Below are 19931 nucleotides of genomic sequence, written 5' to 3' on the forward strand. Positions count from 1 at the left end.
AATATTGATCTCGTCTCTCAGCCTGAGGAGTTCTCTCTCGCTCTCTCTGAGTTTCAGTCTTTGTTCATCCTTTAGATCCTAATCGCCTCTTTTCATGCATCTCCGTGTTTTGTCCTGTAAAGTCCAGTAAATCCTGGGTTCCTCCATGTTTGACCTACTTTGCTGCAGGAACGGCTCTGACTCATTGCTGCTTTCATCTGGAACCTGGTTTGAATGCTCTGCAGTAATCCTGTCTTTAGGTTCTGGAAACGCAGCCGGCTGCTGAAACAAAGCCCAGTTGGAGTTCCTCCTGCGCTCAACATTCTTTTTAATTCATTGGAAGAGTTTCAGTGTTGGCACGGCGCTGGCTCCGCCTGCCACCTTATGTTCACACATATGGCCCGGCGTAGCGGCAGCTAGCGGCGGCTCGGCCTTGGACTAGACGGTGGATTTGCTCGGTGATTGATTGCTTTTCTGGCGACGGATCATTCTGCGGCTCGCCGTCCCGTTCCAACTGCAGCCGAGCTAATTACAGGAGTAATTAAGAGCGGGAGCGCAGATTAATCTGAATTCAGTTGAAGGATTTTTGGAGGCAGCGCAGATTGTTCGCTCAGAGGTCACAGCTCTGAAAATTCCTCCATAAGCAGCCGATAACGAGGTCGGAACCGGCACAAAGACTCGGAACAATCCGGACTTCTTCCCTCCATCCGCAGGAGTAATCTGTTTACCCTGAACACCGCCAGCGTGTCTAATCTGAGTGCTAAACACCTAAATCTCATTGTAAAGGTAAACACTGTAATCCTGTTTCCCTCCAGAGGAAACGCGTCGCTCTCTGCTGGCGGCCAGCAGTCCATTAATAGAGGCGTCTGCTGCGACTGCGGCGAGGACCGGCCCGGTTCTGATGTCCGCCAGACGTCTCTCCGTCTGATCGGCCCCCATGTGGGGACGCTGTCACTATAATTGTCCCGTGGGGGGTTTTTTCGCTGCGTTTCATTGGCTGCTGGGGGAAATTCCAGCTGCAGATTCTGGTTCAGGTTCAGACAGGAACTTTCGCACCTTCTGGATCCAGTTTGTCTGAAACGGGCTCAGCTGGGGCCCGCAAGCCGGCCGCTCATGTCTGAGACGCGCTGACGTCTGTTTTCTTCTTTGTTGGTTTATTTTGAGGAGGATCAGAAGCAGAAGCTCCTGCTGGGATTAAAACTTTCTTCCAGGTTAAGTTCTGACATGCTGAGCCGTTTCGGGTTTTCTGAAGGAGTAACTAAAGCCCAGATCACCTTCTAAATGACTCCTTAAGGGTTCAGTCATTATGACTGCGCAGACATTCACTTGTTTGTGTGAATTTGTTTTGTTCTGCAGTATTTTTAATATCTTTGTGGTTTTTACTGTACAGACTGTACTGTATGATCAGATGTTGATCTTTGCGAGTTTCGGTCTCTTTGCTCCAGCATTTCTCCACCATGTGACAGTGAAGGATCTTTCTGTTCTTCTTTCAGTGCGGACACAGAGCCGATCGCTGCCAGAACGATTATTGATTATATGAGATTAGTATTGATTATATGTGAGATTAACGAGAAATGTTCTTTAACAAACATATTCCCTCACATCAGTTTCTCAGCTGAACCTTTAAAAACGTGATAATCATTCAGCCTTGATGGTTCAGATTTTTGAGTTTGGATTTGAAGATGTGCGAACCGATCAGCGGTGAAACTTTTCTACCTCACGGTTTCGTTGGAGCAGTTTCTCTGACAACATGTTGGTACAGGAGAACCTGCGTTGCAGAACCTCCCTCCAAATGGACCACTTTGGGTGAAATGAAGCCTGGCAGCCCGCCAGGCGTCTGGGGGAAACCCTGGAGCGGACCACTGGACCTGGACCTGAACCTTTCCTCCCGGCTCTGCTGTGTTTTAGCCTTTAGGACAGAACATGTCTGTGGTTCTGCCAGACTGGGTTAGTTCCTCTAAGCTCACATCCAGACGGTGCGTCTGGTTTGTGGACAGAGAGGTTCTGCTTCTGGGTTGATGTTGGTTCTGTTTGGACTCCGGGTTTCCACCTGTAGGATCCTCCGGGTCGGACTGGGCGATCCAGTTTTCATCAGGTTTCTCTGTTTGGGCTTTCATGCTGCGGCCTGGTTTAAACATCAACGAGGATCTGATTATTTCTGTTTTATCAGAGAGCAGAGACATCAGCCGCTCGTCCTTCACCTGAAACGCTTTTCATGAGCAGATCTCCAGAACGTTCTCTCAGGTTCTGTCCAGTTCAGGTCCAGTTCCAGTTCAGTTCAGGTCCAGTTCCGGTTCGGTCCAGTTCTTGTCCCTGTGTTCAGATAAATGTTTTTGATTATTCCGTCTGGATCAGCAGAACCTGAACGGCTCCCTAACTTCGGCTGCTGGATGTAAACTTTCCTCTGGATTTCTAAACCCGAGTCGTTACGTTTGGGTCGTTCAGCGGAGCGGCGCCTCCCGACACGCCGGGCATTCTGGGAGCCGGAGCGGCTCCTGACCCCGATGGCACCTGGACGGACTGCAGGCTGTTTCTGTGATTGTGACAGAAGTGGTGAATAATCCGGGTCACATGGCAGTAATTGTTATTTGGGTCGATGTTGTGTGACTGTTGGTATGCGGAGACGCAGTCTGAGTCGCGCTTTGATGCGGCGCCAGGCAGCAGCTGCCCTGTCATTCACACCAAATAGGAAATGCATCTGCAGCTTTCTATCTTTAGATCCACTCAGCAGTTTTCACATAGTGTTCTGAACCCGACCCGCTCCCTCTGGCCCAGTCCAAGCACCGCTCGCCAGCAGAGACCCTGACCGGCTGCATCACAGTTGGCTTTTTAAAAATAGAGCAGAGCCTCTTTCACATTAAACTCACAAACCCGACACATACAATAACTCCTTAAAGGTCGAGTCAGAGTGACCCAGCAGAACCGGCAGGTTCTGGTTAAAACCCAGTCGGTTCAGAAGTTTGTCTTTGCTGGAGCTGCTGCAGTGAGGAAACTTCCTACAGGACTAAATCATACTCAGTTAATCTGTGGCTATTAATACGTAAAAGTTTCTGTTTTTGTTTGATCGTTTCTGTTCTTCCCTCTGTTGGGACGTTCAGTTGCGTTTATAGAACCATCCGACTCTTCTGCTGCTCAGATTTGGAGCCGAACCTCCTGACCGACCAAACGTGCCCACCCTGACCTGCATCCATACCTCAGAACCGCTCCAAAACCGATTCAGAACCGCCTCATCTGGCTGTAATCAAATAGTTGCTACAGCAGCAGCAGCAGCACCTGTTGCCACATATTAGCTTTTATCACCTGGCAGCACAAAGCTGAACCCATGATGCCTGTTAGCATCTGTTAGCGGCTAAAGTTTTATCAGATGTCGTTGAGGCTCGATGTGTTCTGTTGCTACTTATTTCATTTTATAAAATTTGCTAAACATTTTCAGCATTTTGTGGTATTTATTGTGACAATAACAAAACTTTATGAGCCTCATAATCACACGGCTGCAGATAGAAACCCAAACAAAAAGGCTGAATCATTTTCTCTCATGTATTAAAGCTTGATGGTGCCGGAAAAGCACAGCTCAGGTTTTGGTCGCATCAGAGTTTATGGTGAAAAGAAATCATAAATCTGACCTGCATTATTTTTATGGTAACAGGAAATGACATAGAATAGATTAATAATTAAATATTGTTTATTGTCCCTGAGTGGAGAAATTAAAGTGAATTAAAGATAAATAGAAGCATCTGTATTCACACTAAGGTTTTAATAAGGTGTTACTAATTTACAATTAGGGTAAAACTGTACAATATTAATACTCTAGTTATTAAAAATTGTATATTCAGAACAAGAGAAATTTGTGCAGCTGATTGAAATCATTTAGGAAAATTTTCTCAATGTGCGTGTGTTAAAAACAGCCGACTGTTTACCTCTCTGTGTGTCAATGATCCGTCACACACACACACACACACACACACACACACACACACGCCTTCATCTCCAAGCCTTTAGTCGCCTAATGATCGCTGGTTTGTGTCTGAGTAAAACTGGATCTGGCGGAGGGAAGAAGTGAGGGAACGACCAGAGCAGCAGGATGAAAAGCTGGCTGGAGAACGGCGCGGATGTAAAGTTTCTTAGAGAAAACCCATCAGAGGGAGGCCACGTCTTGACTTTTAGCTGGAGGAAAAGTGTTTTTAGCAGCTGTACAGGATTAAAAGCAAAGTTTGGTCCGGAGGTGGGCGGTGGGGCTCCTGGTCCACCTGGGAGGCGGCGTGTTGTTGCTAGGAGACTCCTGCAGAGAATCCACTTTCTCTGACGGGACAAAGTGAATCACAGCGGGACTCTCCCTCTTTCCCATCCGTCTTCTCTGCTTTCTTTCACTCTTTCTGAAGCCTTTTGTTCCAACACACTCAGTCAGGAGGGGATCTGAGTTCAGGCCTGCAACACACACCTCCACACACTCAGTTTGACCTCTCACAATACAGAAGGCATGCATTCATTAGGACTCCCCCAGAAAGCCCCGGCTGGTTGGGCATTGTTGGTTAAGTCACCTTCACCTCCTCCTCCTTCATCTCTCCATCTTTCATCCTTTATTCCCCAAACCGGAGCTGAACTAATCAGATTACTCCCTGCGCTCCGGTGCAGGATGGATTTTTATCAGCCAGATTTCTGAGGTTTGATTGGGTGTGAAGTTCTTCATCGTCCGCTCACCGCTCGTCTTTCTCTCCTTCCAGATCTCCGGCCCGATGGGACCGCCGGCGCTCTGAGGAAGAGCGGAGGACAAAAGGAGGCGGGGGGTTTGGAAGGACGGATTTGGAGGATCGGTTGGGGGCGCATGCTCCCCCTGCGGCCCGCCCCTCCTTCATCATCATCATCCTCCTTCCTGCTGCTCTCTGCTTCACTGTCAGGCAGACAAAAGGCCCAGAATGTGCAGTGAGGGCGGTGTGGGCTGGCTGACGGGGGTCAGAGGTCACAGCGGGACTCTGCCCAGGACTAGATTCTGGCTGCTGGTGCTGCTGCTCGCCGCCGCGGGCTGGACGCCGCGTGCGGCCCGCGCCGAGCTGGAGCTGGACATGCTGGGAGGACTGGTGCTGCTGGAGGCGGGCGGAGACGGCGAGGAGCTGGGCGCCGACCTGGAGGCCTCCATGCACTCCTCGCTGCTGCAGGACTTCCAGGAAGCGATGGACAGCCGGCGGGCCGTGGAGTCTGGCAGCGTGGCGGCGAGCCGGCAGGAAGCCGCCGCGCCCGCAGCTTTCCCAGACTCCTCGGCGGCGGTGGGCCGCGTTTTCCAGATCAAGGTGCCAAACAAGATGGAGGATGTTCACCTGGGAGACATCGTCAAGGTGAGTCAGCACAAAGCGTCGCATGGAAAGAAGCAGGAAGTTAAGCTGGTTATCCTGGACTCTGTCCTGTAATCGGTAGGTTGTTGGTTCGATTCCCACTCAGACGGCCCAGAGGGGCAACAATCCAAAAAAACACAAAATCTCTCCAAGTCATTTTGGTTCGACAGAGACTCGACATTTTCCCGTTTTATAGTGAAATAATCTGCCAGTGGAATTAGAACTTTTTCATTAATATTAAGGAATTATTCATTTAGAACAAACCTCCACATGTTGCTGAAAGATTATGTTAAGTTAGTTTGTCTTATCTAAAGTGAACTGAGAAATGACTCGGTAAGGTTTTGTGTTTTTGCAGTACGATTAGCAGCTTGTCAGCATCAGGCTGGGAATGAAGCTTTGGAGTCCAACTACAACTACAGGCCACTTATCGTACGATGACAGATAAACGATGAGTTCAGGGACCGCTGGGGGAGCTGGTTTATTGAAGAAGGTAGATCCGAGTCCAAGCGGAGACTCTTTGTCTTGGCCGTTGGACCTGATGGACCTGACGGACCTGACGGACCTGTTGGACCCGACGGACCTGATGGACCTGACAGACCTGTTGGACCTGATGGACCTGATGGACCTGATGGACCTGTTGGACCTGATGGACCTGACGGACCTGATGGACCTGATGGACCTGTTGGACCTGTTGGACCCGACGGACCTGATGGACCTGACAGACCTGTTGGACCTGATGGACCTGATGGACCTGACGGACCTGATGGACCTGATGGACCTGTTGGACCCGACGGACCTGACGGACCTGATGAACCTGACGGACCTGTTGGACCTGATGGACCTGACGGACCTGATGGACCTGACGGACCCGACGGACCTGTTGGACCTGATGGACCCGACGGACCTGTTGGACCTGATGGACCTGACGGACCTGATGGACCTGACGGACCTGACGGACCTGTTGGACCTGACGGACCTGACGGACCTGTTAGACCTGATGGACCTGATGGACCTGACGTGAAAGTGAAGAACCGGCCCGGTCCCTGGATCCGGCCCACCGTTTGGTTCTTGAAACTTCTCCACTCCTCATGAACTTGTAGAATCATCCGTCTGAAAACCTGCCGCAGGAATCGGCGCTCTGTGGTCCTTTACAGAAATATTTCATCTGTAATTGCAGCTAATTTTCCAAAACAGCCGATTTTCTCTAATGAAATCTCAGAGGAGGCGACATTATGGTCCCGTCTCCTTCCTGTCCTCCGTCACCTGAAGCTGGAACACATTCCCCCGTTGGTTCCTCGGTTACGTCCTCTGTCCTGCTGTTCCCTTTTCATCACCACAAACAGACAGACACACACACACACACATACCCCAACCGTCTTCTCTCCATCGCTGCTTTTATCTCTCCAGTTCCCATCCCTCTCTCACTCGTCACATCAGATCATATCAGTGTTATTGAACAGTAGCTTGCACTTTTAGCTGCTTTAATGAAGCTCACCCCCCCACACACACACCCTCCCTCTCTCTCTCTCTCTGTGGGGAGCGCTGTTTGTCTCAGCAAACGGTCCATCAGCAGCAGGCGGCTCTGAAAGTTTCTGCTTGGTTTTGTTGTCCTGCCACTCATCCTTCGTTCCGGTGGGGGGGTCGCTAAGCTAACACCCTCTGCTGGAGGGGTAAGGGGGTTTGGGCGGGTTGTAAAAAAGGAGGAGGGGAGGCTGGAGGCCCTTCAGGACCCCAGGAAGGTCTCTGTGTTTGGGGAAAACATCCCGTCTGTCCTCCAATGGAAGGTTACAGGTTAGATTCCCCGTCCTGATGAGGAGAGCTGGGAGTTTGTTCTCCTTTTTAGTTTTCCTTCCACACACTCTTCCCCCTCCTCTTCCTCATCTTTTATTGCTCGTCCTGCTCCCCTCCCTCTGGACCCCTTCCTTCCCTCCAGTTGTTCTGGAAGGTCGGCGGTGCCGAGGGTTTCAGAGGAAAAGGCCAAATCAATTTCTCAGCTCAGCGTTGCTCTCATACCAACCAGGGAGTATGAGGCGTCCCGCCTGCATGTTCACGCTCTGCTGGCCGTTTTTAGGCCAGGACAGTGAATGCATCACCGTTTATCTGGTCATACGGAGCTTTCCTCTTATCACCTGCAGCCTCCATCAGGTTTCAGCTACAAACATCAACCTGGTTTTGTGTGATAGTTCCTGCTACTAGTTTAATGTGACCGCAGACAGATTTCTATGTGAATGGTTTCTGACCCACAGCAGTAAAGATGGCCGCCGCAGCGCTCTGTTTACGACAGTAAAGATGGCCGCCGCAGCGCTCTGTTTACGACAGTAAAGATGGCCGCCGCAGCGCTCTGTTTACGACAGTAAAGATGGCCGCCGCAGCGCTCTGTTTACAACAGTAATTCAGCTGGAGTTTATTTGGTGGTGTCAGAGTAAAGAGGATCAGACAGTCTGTGGTTTCAGTGGGACTAAACGTGGAAGCCTATAGCAGTGCTGTTAGCTTAGCAGCCCTGCTATTAGCTTAGCAACCCTGCTGTTAGCTTAGAAGCCCTGGTGTTAGCTTAGCAGTGCTGTTAGCTTAGCAACCTTGCTGTTAGCTTAGCAGCCCTGGTGTTAGCTTGGCAGTGTTGTTAGCTTAGCAGCCCTGGTGTTAGCTTAGCAGACAGCAGCCCTTTTTATCAGACGGTCAGGAGAAATGTTTCATGGTCAGGATGGGTTTGGTTCTGATCCAAACTTTAAACCTTTTCCACCAGCCGGCCACCTGTTACACAGGGAACCGGTTCTAAAACAGTCTATGTTTTTATATTTTGCATTTTATTTTACATTCCAAACCTGGCCCTAAAAAAGTCCACCAGGATTTAACTAGGACCCTGAGAAGCCACTAAAACCTGCTCAGCTCATCAGTTGTTTCAGTTTTTTTCCATCTCCAGTTTTCTGTTCTGTTGTTTTTCTTCTTAACTTTTTTCTTCTTTCTGTTGACATTTCCCCCCTGCTGGGATCTTACTGCGGCTCTGCGGTTCCTCCAGAACCTGTCACTAGGTTCTCCGGGTCTTTAATCATCGTCTCTCTGCTGCTCTGCATCTCAAACCAGCGAAGCTCTGCAGCTGGCAGGACGGGAGCGGAAAACTGGAGAACTGGGAGGAGATAAAACCCAGCAGAACATATGAGTCAGCCGGGCCGGGCCGGGCTGGGCCGGGCTGGGCTGGGCCGGGCCGGGCTGGGCCGGGCGCTGCAGCACGCTGCCATGAGGTTACTGGCGCCGCAGCGCTGGCGGCCATGTTGCTATGTAATTAAACGTACAGCAGCAGCTGGACTCACATGTTCCTGATTATTTTCTTCCACATTCATTCATGAATCAGCTGGATGTACTGGTTCTGGAAACCATTACTGATTCTGGTTCTGGTCTCTGATGTGCATCATTCGGTCCTGAGCCGGGCCGCAGGTTTACCCTGCTGGTGTTTCCCTCTGGAACCACAGAGATGCATGTTTGGTTCTGATCCAACGGGGCGGGGGAGCAGCGGGCCACAGAGCTGCTCCCATTGGTTCTACAGAACCAGGAAGGCATGTTTGGTTCTGATCCAATGGGAAGAGGTTCTACAGAACCACGTTTGGTTCTGATCCAACTGGAAGAGGTTCTACAGAACCATGTTTGGCTCTGATCCAATCTGGAGTGATTGTAGAAATCGTTCAGAGATAATAATAATAATTCCTCCAATCAGAGTAGGAGGAAGTGTTGCCATGACGATGAGGTGAGTCCAACCAGGTGGTCCGGCTCGGTCTTCCTGGGAATTCAGAACCAAAATGAGTTCAAATGTTTTCCTTCAACATTTCCCCGATGAATCCGCTTCACTTTTGGAGTTTCCTCTTTGTTTTGGTGCTTCATGAAAACCTTCCAGAACCGGCTGCTCGATGATGTCACAACGGACCGCCAGACCGACAAACAGTGGATCTGTTTCATCACTTTAGATTAGAAAATTGATTTTGGGACTTTTTATATTGATTCTGAATCGTAGAAAATGAGAATTGGGAATAAATCTTGTGGCTCACCCTCATGTAAACGTTCCTGTTCTGACTCGGTTCGGGTCGTCATGCTAACCGGTCTGTAAACTCTGAGGCTTTTTGGGTGTGAACTGTCCCAGCCGTGCTTTGATTGACCCTTCCTCCTCGTCCTCTTCCTCAGGCTGCCTCCGCCCTCACATCTTCACCACTTCAGCTTCACGTCTCTCATTATCCCCATCAGTGTGTTTCAGATTTAATGGTTGTTGTTGGAGCTGCAGCTCGTTAGCCGGATAAAGATAGCATCTGTGTTATTCCGCTGCAGACGCAGCCAGCCTGCGAGGCAGCGCTCAGGGAAAACTCCAACATGTCTCCACTTCTCAGCAGGAATCACGACATCGGATCAGTTTGGGTCTGAACGAACCGGGTTCTAATCCTGAATTATTATTAATTCAGGATTAATAATAACGATTAATCCTGAATTGTTATTATTATTATTGTTAATATATTATGAAGAAAATAGATTTTACTTGATCCTCCATTCATTTCTCCAGAACCGCCGGCCCCATTTGGACCTCCATTACTTATCCTATCAGAACCATCATTCAGAACTTACCTTGGACTTTCACCGACCCAGTTATGATTCTCATTCCAATTCCAGTTTGACGTTGAGCTGTTTTCCAGATTTTCCAGGCTACATGCTAACAGCTAATAAAGTGACAGTCACGATCAAATTTTGGATATTTAAATGAGACAACTGAGAGCAGAAATTGATATTAAATTTTTATGTTTGCCTTTCTGATGACTTTATAGTTGCTGTTTATTGTTAAAAGTGTCAGAATTTCTGTGAATTAATTTTTTAAAACTGAAAACCAGGATGTGCCGCCGGATCACCGACCCGCCTGCTGCGTCTGGATTTATTAACTCCAGAATAACATCATTAAAAAGTGATTTTTGTATATACTGGTGGTTCGGTTGGGATCTGGATTGAATCCCAGTTTGAGGGTTTCTCTCCAGCTTCCTCCCAGTAACGGTTTGTTTCCCAGTGAGTGAGAACCAGCAGCTTCCCACAGACCCTCCGCTGGATGATCCCGGGAAAAGCGACGTTTCATCAGCCAGAGGAGCGAGGGAAGCGAAGCGCGGAGGGAACCGAGACATGAGGAGGAGGCCGGACTGCCGGCGGCGGAAGAAAGCGGCTCATTGTCGGAGGAGCGCGAAGAAAGGAGGCCGTTGTTGGGCCCGGTTCGGCAGATAAGCTTCATATTTAGGAGGGAGGATGAAGAGGAGCCAACAGGGAGGGAGCTGGCAGAGGGACGTCCAGTGGAAAATGTGATGGATGGAGGGATGGAGGGATGGAGGAGGTGAAGAGCTGCAGGCCCGCAGCCAGGTGGATGTTTACAGGAGCATTTCCATCTCTGGGCTCATTTTCTGCTCTTAAAAATGAATTTGTGGCTGGAATCCACAGCAGGACCTTTCCCACTGTGGGAGCAGAACCTGCAGCCGGATCAGAACCGATCCGAACTGGCCAATCAGGGCTCAGCTCACCACCACCACCTTCTGCCACTCCTTCATGATTTCCGTTTTGTTTACACTGAAGGAATAAACGGGCAGAACCATAACTCCTCCGGGCCGGGTCCAAACAGAGGACAGCGGTGCCGACTGAGCTGCTCTGGAGGGAAAATTCCCCGAGCCGCAGCCGGTTCCAGGAAAAACGGGCCGTTACTATTAATGGATCTATTCTGGGAGCGGCGGTACATGAGGAAGGCATTACGGACCGTAACTTTCATGTCTTCAGACAGGCAGCTGCGCATGCGCCGCGCTTCAGCCGGCCACAGACACGCCGGAGCAGCAGCCATTAAAATATGATGATGGAGACGGAGAGGCTGTAAATCCGAGCAGAACTCCCCGCTTAACGGGCTCGGCCCGGAGCCAGCAGCAGCCGCGCGGTTCTGGTTCCAGCTGAGACCCAAACAGCAGAGGACACGGAGACTAAAATAACACGGAGCAGGTCAGGGGGTTCGGCTGGAGGACCCGGACAAAACCCAACACGGACGGAGGACGTGCAGAAGGAGCCCAGGGTGGGACTCGAACCCACGACCCGCCTGCTGCTAGGCAACAGAGACAGCCAATAATATTCAGACTTTTCTAAATACTGAAGCTGTTTTTATCATTCAAATTATAAAAACAAATATTCAACTAAATACATTTATAAAAATTTAACATGAACTTTCTGCATCATAAAGTGAATCAAATCATTAGTTTGTAATAAAATTTAGTTTTTTAATTACTCAGATTTTAACGCGTTAATTTTGTCACCTTGGCTCCGCCCACCTTGGCTGGTTTCCGAAACCAGTCAAACCAATGCAGCCAGTCACGTGACCTGCTCCCTCATCATAAAACACACTCAGGAAACCCGCCCCCTGGTGGCAGAGGTCTGTAAGTCCGTGTGAACTACATTTATTCATCTGTACATTTTTCTAAATGGACCAAACTCAAAGCAAATTATTGGTTGATTCATTTCCACATTGATGAGTTTTCAGTTTAGATTGATTTATTAAACATCTGATGAGTGGACAGCCAATCAGAGGCCGCCTCTGGCCTCCAGCTCCCTGATTGGTTAAACACTGAAGGGATTCTGCAGTGAAATCCTCTGAAGCAGTGAAGTATGTAGCCGTGTTGTTACAGCATCCAGTCTGATTTTAATGTTTTCACCCTCATATAAAGCTGTCGGGTAAAACTTTACGATGATGAGCTCACCGTGCGACCCCTGACCCCGCCCATCAGCAGGCGGCCATGCAGAGAGGAATCCGCCGGATGCGATAACGCCGCCCTGCGTTTCACGCCTGTCGCTCCTGGAGCCGGTTGGTTTGGAGGCCAGCCTGCTGCACGGCGGCGGCTTCCTGACTGCTGATAGTCACGGCAGCAGATGATGAAAGGAGCTGCAGCTCTGATGAGATTATCACTCGTTTCCTTTTAATGAAGCCTTTTAAGTTGGGGCCAAACAGATGTGGTTTCTCCGCCTGCCGTTCATTCGTCAAACCCAACATTAGCATCCATCATGGAGAGCGAGTTCCTCTGCAGTAACGCTCCTGAACGAGGCGTTTAGCTGCATCTGAATAAATTCACTCCGCTCGCCGTCCCTGCCGCCACCGTAGCAGCTGTCCAGAACCCGGTTCTGGTTCTGTCCCGGTTCCTCCTGACCAGTCCTGCAGGAAGCTGGTTTCTCTCAGCTGACGGCCTGTTGGCTCTTCTGAAGCTTTACGCTGGAAACGACTGGAGACTTTTTCTCCTCCTCCTCTCAGAGAGGAGGAGGAGAAAAGATGAAGGTTTCTGCTGGGAGTTGAAAGGGTTCAGATGAGCATTTATCACTGGTTTCACTGGTTTCACTGGCTCATTTCCACAAGGATTTCAGAAGTAGGAACAGAGGCAAGACTGCAGAGGAAGTGGAAAGCATAAAGTTGAATTGCATAATATTTTTTACATTTTGATTCCAACAGGAACAGTTGAGTGGTTTTCCTGTTTTAGCAGCCTGCAGACGTACCTGAGCCACAGGTTGGTTTGGTCCGTTTCCCACAGTTCAGAGGTTCATTCACTTTTCTTTCCACTGGCAGTGATGGAAAATAAAGTCTTTTTTTCTTGTTGAACTGGAGCCAATCAGAGGAGAGGATCTGCTCCTTCTCTGCATTTGATTGGCTCTGAGCTTGACAACATTTATTTATGACTGGAAACGTCCCAAATGAGAAATATTCTGCCTGACACAAAATGTTGACCTTTGACCTTGGACTCTTTAGGAATGGTTCTTGGTTCATCGGCTCATCCACCGATCCGTTAGTCACATTATGCAGATTTTTAATTTAACTATGTAAGATTATTTTAGGCAATATTTAAAATACATGAGAAAATGGAAACAAGCAAATGATTCAGTTCTTTTCTAATGATTCAGTTCTTTTCTAAATAATAAACATTTTATCATTCCTTGGTCATTTATAGCAAATGATGAATTTGCAGTTAAAAATCCTTAAAACATCAACATGAGGAAAAACTGAACCGTGAACAGAGTTTGGGTTAATAATTGGTTGATGAAAGAAACTTTGGATGAGATTTTGTTCGGAATTCAGGTTGTTCAAAATGTTTTTGTCCCGTTTCTGTGGTGATGATGAAATCTGTGTTGCTCTGGTTTCGTGTCACTGTGGTTTAAAACCGGCGGGCGGGGCAGCAGGCCGGTTAACAGGTGGAGCAGTGGGCGGGGCAGCAGGCAGGGTAACGGGCGGAGCAGCGGGTGGGGCAGCGGGCGGGTTAACAGGTGGAACAGCGGGCGGGTTAATGGGTGGAGCAGCAGTCGGAGCAGCGGGTGGGGCTGCGTCCTGATCAGAAGACGTGGACGCCTGTCTCCTGTCTCGTCAGAGGACCTGCTGTCTCTTGGACACGGGGATGAGAACCTTGAGCTCCGTCTCTCGGTTTGCTTCTCGTGAGCCTGCTGCAGCCGTAATGATGCATCCTGGGAGCAGCTCGCTGCATAATTTATTAACCGGGATTTATTAGCCGCAGAATTAATTTGTGGATGGGGGAGGGGGAGATTCACTCCTGTTTCTGAGTTTATCTTTGCGCTGGCATTGTCCCTCCCCTGTGATCCATTTCTCTTCATCAGCCCCCCACCAGCCTCATAATTGACCGACTTATTTTAATTTTAGTCATGTTTAAATAAGGATTCAGCTCTGCGTTTGTGTTTGCATGTGAGGAAGAGGAGGGTGAACTGGATTTATTGTCCTGGTACCTGAATCAAAACGCTGACGGACTCAGCCTCTCGCAGCAGCTGACTGGTAGAAATACAGCAGATAGAATCAGTTCGTCCGAGACACAGAGGCAAACTGATAATGGTTTATTAGCTTAGTGTTGTAGTTTGGCCACCATCCAGAAGAGGGCGCCTCTGGGCGTCCTCAAGCTGAGCCGGTTGATACAGAAATAAAGATGGCAGCACTACACCAGAATGTGAAGGAGAAACGGTCCAAACAAAGTCCAGATGCATTTATGCGGTACTGGTTGAAATATAAACAATCGATGTAATTCAGCTGACTCAAGAAATTGTTCAGATCCTGTAATCTCCATGGCAACCATACAGCTGTTCAAATCACCTGGGTGGACCTAGCCCCGCCCACCAGGTGCAGCTCCTCCCCCACTCAGCTCCTTCAGACTAGCAGTGGGCGGGGCAGCAGGCAGGGGTAATTAGCAAACAGTTGATGGAGCTGATCTCATTATAGGAGCTGCTGCTCAGAGCAACGCTGGTAAAAACGTTAAAGGGTTAATAGAGGAGCCATGTTGGGACGACTTCCTGGAGGCGGAGCTTCAGAGAGAGCAGGAGCTTCTTAAAGAGGCAGAGACCCAAAAAAATGTCTGTTTATCAGTTAATTATTAGTCGACTTTACATTAACTCATTAATTGATAACTTGTGTTCCTAATCCAAGTTGCCATGGTAACCAAAGTGTAATTCTAACATCTTTATAGCTGTTCCCCACCAGTGATTCCCAAATGTTCCTAAATCCTGGGTCGGCGGTTGATTCCTGCTCTCTGGTTTGTCTGCAGGTGTCAGAGGTGGGGAAGGACTCGCTGCCCGCCTGGCTGCACTGGGACGGTGGCAGCAGCATCCTGCGGGGGATCCCTCTGGAGGAGGATAAAGGAGTCCACTACATTTCTGTGACCATCTCCAACCACACTTCCTCTTCCTCAGAGGAGTTTTCCATCGAGGTTCACCCGGATGACCACTTTGATGGCGATTCGTCGGCGCCGCTGTCCGGCCCGGCGGCGGCGGAGGATCCCGTCCAGCCCTTCGTGTGTAGCAACGAGGAGCCGGTCACGGTGCTGACGGTGATTCTGGACGCCGATCTGACGAAGATGAGCTCGGCGCAGCGGGTGGAGCTGCTGGACAGGATGAGGAGCTTCTCAGGCGTGGAGCTGCAGGGCATGAAGATGCTGGCAGTGGTCAACAACCGGCTGTTTGACATGTCGGCCTTCATGGCCGGCCCAGGAAACGCCAAGAAGGTCAGCAGATAAAGATGGTTGGCTGTAAGCTAACAAAGGGACGTAAACTTTTGTTAATAATTTCTCCTGGTTTCTGTGCATAATTAATATGTTTAGCGTTTATTCTTCTTCTCTTGACATTCAGAGGTTCAGTCACATGAACCTCTGAGCTTCAGGCTGTTGACGTTAGCTAACATCCTGTTAGCATCGTTAGCTAACATCCTGAGATGTTAGCTTCTTTTGTTAGCTAACGATGCTAACAGGGGAACAATCTGCTTCTCCTCCCAGCCTTCAGTTTGCTGCTTCCATCTCTCAGTTTTCCTCTGGATGTTTTCACATCTTCACCAGCTGGTCAGATTATTGTCTGACAACAAGCCAGAACCAAAACACTTTCTTTACTTTCTGAAACATCTTAGTAAATAATTCACTTGCATCTGCTCTCCCCACACAAACATAAAAAATGTGATTTGTCACCACAACAACTCAAGCTGCCATATCTGCAAAACACCATTTTTCCTGAGTGTAAGTGAGTAAAACTCCACAGGATTTACCTTTCAGGTCATAAAAGACTTGAGTTCCTCAGCAGGCCTTAAACTCAGCCTAATATTTCACACAGAGCTTCTCCAGGGTTCAGGAGCTGCTGCAGAAATCAAACTGCAAAAATAAACATCAGCCGTTAGAGCTGCAGATAATGTTACCGAATGGCCAGCTGCTTCATGGGTGTGTCTGTTTCTCAGGTGGTGGAGAACGGAGCTCTTCTGTCATGGAAGCTGGGCTGCTTCCTGGACCGGACCACCGTTCCAGACATCAACAGCGTCCAGGGTCCAGCTAAAGACGGATCCATGTCTGCCAGGCTGGGGTACCCCGTGGTGGGATGGCACATCGCCAACAAGAAGCCACAAGTCCCAAAGCGAGTGAGAAGGCAGCTGAACAACACTCCGACGCCCGTCCTGGCCGTTCTTCCTCCAACCACGGTGGCTGAACCTCCGGTCAGGATCGTCCCAACCCTCTCCTCTCCCTCCATCGCTGCGCCCACAGAAAGTTCTGCCCCTCCGGTTTGGGGCCCTGTGCCTCTGCCAGGAAAGCCTACGATCAGAATCCGTGACCCCATCGCCCACACCCCGACCCTGGGCCCGCCTCAGCCGACCAAGGTCGTCGTGACCACCAGCACCGTTTCCGTTCAGCCGTCCATGTCCAGGAAGATCCCAGTAGAGGCCACCGCCACGCCCACCATCCCACCCAAAAAACCACCCAGGAAACCACCCAGCACCACCCCAAAGACCCCCTCACCCAAGGCCCCCACAGCCAGCACACCGTCATCTGGTGTCATCGACGACCCAAACAACAAGAAGCCGGTGCTGAGGAACCCCATTGATCAGGTCGTTGCTCTGGTGGGAACGTACTTCGAGGTTAAAATCCCTTCTGATACCTTCTTTGACAAAGAGGACGGAACCACAGACAAGCTCCGCCTGTCTCTGAAACAGAACCACAAGGATGTGGTTGGAGAGGAGTCCTGGATCCAGTTCAACACCACCAGCCAGCTGCTGTACGGCCTGCCGGATGTTCAGCACATCGGGAAGCACGAGTACTTCATGCAGGCAACCGACAAAGGAGGCCGCAACGCCATCGACGCGTTTGAAGTCAAAGTAAACCGCTGGCCTGCCAATGACAAAACGCCGGTCATTTTCACGGCCCGCTTTGAAGGAGAGCCACGGTTAATCACCAACAACATCCACAAGAAGATCCTGCTGGTCAAGAAGCTGGCGTACGTCCTGGGCGACCGCAACAGCAGCACAGTGAGCCTCAGGAACATCAGCAAAGGCTCGATCGTGGTGGAATGGACGAACACCAGCCTGCCGCAGCACCCGTGTCCCAAGGAGCAGCTCAGGAACATGAGCAGGACGCTCGGAGACGCCAACGGAAGACCCTCACAGAAGTTCAAGGACTACATGGGGCCGGACTTCAGTCCGCAGGATGTGAAGGTGCGGGGCAGAGCCAGCTGCCGGATGCACTCCTTCATCCCGCCAGCAGAGGTCAGCATCCCAGTACCTTCCACAGTCACTCCAGGCCTGGGGTCGAGCCGCCACAGCACCGATGACGTTTACCTTCACACAGTGATCCCTGCTGTGGTGGTGGCGGCCATTCTGCTCATCGCAGGGATCATCGCCATGATCTGCTACAGGAAGAAGCGGCGAGGCAAGCTGACCATTGAAGATCAGGCAACCTTCATCAAAAAGGGCGTGCCTATCATCTTCGCCGATGAGCTGGACGACTCCAAGCCGCCCCCCTCCTCCAGCATGCCGCTGATTCTCCAGGAAGAGAAGCCGCCGCTGCCGCCCCCCGAGTACCCCAACATGGCCAGCCCAGAGACCACGCCCCTCAACCAGGAGATGCTGGGGGAGTACACCGCCCTGCGTGACGAAGACCCCAACGCACCCCCCTACCAGCCGCCTCCTCCCTTCACGACTCCCCAGGAGGGGAAGGGCTCCCGTCCAAAGAACATGACTCCGTACAGGTCGCCGCCCCCCTACGTGCCGCCATAAGGCCCGGCTACCCTCCCCTCACGGCGGAGGGAGGCTCCAGGAACTGCGCTGGTTTCTGCTGTTTCTGTCTGGACTTTTATAGGAAGTGATGTCAAGAGGTGCTAAAGTTCCAAATCAACGGAGGCGATGGACTGGGTGGGGTTTGGAACGGCTTTGAGGGACTACTGGTTCTGCGGTAGCCGCCGCGTTCTGATCCCAGCGGGCCGCTGGCTCAACCCAGAGGAAACCACCGGGAGACCTGCTCTCCCTCTCAGCATTTCAGCTTTTTCTACATTTGAGAACAGGATTTGACTTTTCTTCTTTTTCCCGGTAACTTTTATTTTTCACTGGACTGAAGCGTTGCCTAACAGCCGTTGTTGTGTCCTGCTAGCGTCACCAGACACACGCACGTCTTCTGAAAGCATCAGATCCTCGACCCAACCCCAAGCTCTCCGATCGAAGGGAGGGCGAGGTGTGTGTGTGTGTGTGTGTGCGAATGAGTGTGTGTGTTTATTGGGATTCATAACGGTTTGCCTTTTAACTCGGTTTGTCTGTTTTTATCCTTATTCACAAAGTCTAGCTGAGAATAACAAGGTAGAGATGAATAATTGTTTGTTTTGTTGGTTTTAAGTTCACTGTTTGTCTGGAAGATTTTTTATTTGGGGGAGCGAAGTGGGAGAGAAAGAATTATCTTCCAAAATATTAACAGCTGATTTTTTTATTCCTGTTTTCCTACGAGACAAATCAGCCACAACTTTCAGTCCGGTCCTCTGAGACGAGAGAAACCAGGCAGTAAGATCAACGACTGGAATCCTGTGGGAACTGGTGGGAACTGGTGGGAACTGGTGGGAACTGGCCCCAATCATCGACCATCCAAACAGTTTGGACATCAAAAAACCCAAATATGTGACAGAAAACAGGTGTAAATGTTTTGTTCATCATGTCGGTATTTAAATAATCCAGTTTGGACAGAAGGCCGTCCACATGCTGCCTGATGGGTTACAGGCGGTAACCAGAGCAACTGACAGCGACTCACAAACAGAACCGACCTCATGGTGAGGAGGTCGGGTTTACCTTCTCTGATGTCACATCCTGCAGCCAATCAGCTTCACCGTGACCCCAGCGTGACCCTGATGGCTCCATCGGGCACCGGTCATCTACTGGGCATGCTCTGTATGTGCTGACCCACTGTCGGACGCTCTGGTAACCGCCTGATGACCCAGATTACTCCCTCTGGTGTTCAGGCTGCATGTGGAGCAGGTGTATTCCTCCGTGACCTGTACTGGTTAAACTGGTATTCCACAGGATTCCAGCTCCGCCTCTTTTCTCTCCGGTAAAACGGGACAAGAAACCCGGAAACTTTAAACCAGGGATCGTTTTATTTGATTTGATTTGATTTTTTTCTACGTGACGCTGGGACTCTCCCAGAAGTGAAGTTTTGTTTTCCTGATTTTTCCAGATTCAGGAAAACAAAAACATTGAATTTCCAACCAGTTTCTCCCGGAAAACCTTTTTTTTTTTTTTTACTTTTTGATACAGCCTCAAATTGTTTATTAAAATGATCTGAATTGATGATTAGTCTTCTGTGATTTGTTAAAGTTTAGCTTCGTTCACTCTTGGGTCACGTTTGGATTATTTTGGTGTGTTGGCGTCCCCGACGCGGCGCAGAGACCCGGAAGTCGTTTTATTTCCATCCTTTGCCTGAGTTGAGCAGGAAGTGACCCTTTGCAATAAAAGCGTGCGGCGCGGCCGCTCCGTGCAGCCTCACGCGTGTGACTCATTCTGTCATGATGTTGGTTTTCGCAGGATGCCAAGGCTTTTTTTGCTTATCCAGTGTGCATTGTAATAATAAAACCAACTGGTACCTTAATCAAACCGACGCCTGGCTCATCTTTCTTGCTTCTCGCCTCATACCTGCTGGACCGGTGGGGAGTTTCTGTTGTCTGCTCCATCAGACCTGACGCCTGGTTCTGGTTCTCCCTCCCATCTGAAGTTCATTTCCTCGAACGGCTTCATGCTGTCTGGGACGGACGAGCTGCTGTCCAACTTGTCCAAACTTCTCTTCCTGGTTAAAGGTTTTGCTTTGAAGACTCGGTCCAGTC

General features: G+C 50.0%; 1 protein-coding gene across 1 annotated transcript in view; it reads left to right on the plus strand.

The window, feature by feature from the left end:
* Positions 1–19708, plus strand: part of dag1 (dystroglycan 1) — a 31736-nt gene extending 12028 nt beyond the window's left edge. Inside the window, exons 2-4 of the mRNA XM_028002366.1 lie at positions 4701–5309; positions 14873–15328; positions 16045–19708. Coding sequence (XP_027858167.1) covers positions 4893–5309; positions 14873–15328; positions 16045–17850 — 2679 coding nt within the window. The 5' untranslated portion in view covers positions 4701–4892 and the 3' untranslated portion in view covers positions 17851–19708. The remainder of the gene's footprint in view (positions 1–4700; positions 5310–14872; positions 15329–16044) is intronic.
* Positions 19709–19931: the final 223 nt, after the last annotated feature.

Source organism: Xiphophorus couchianus, chromosome 20, assembly GCF_001444195.1.
Source record: "Xiphophorus couchianus chromosome 20, X_couchianus-1.0, whole genome shotgun sequence".
Lineage (NCBI taxonomy): Eukaryota > Metazoa > Chordata > Actinopteri > Cyprinodontiformes > Poeciliidae > Xiphophorus > Xiphophorus couchianus.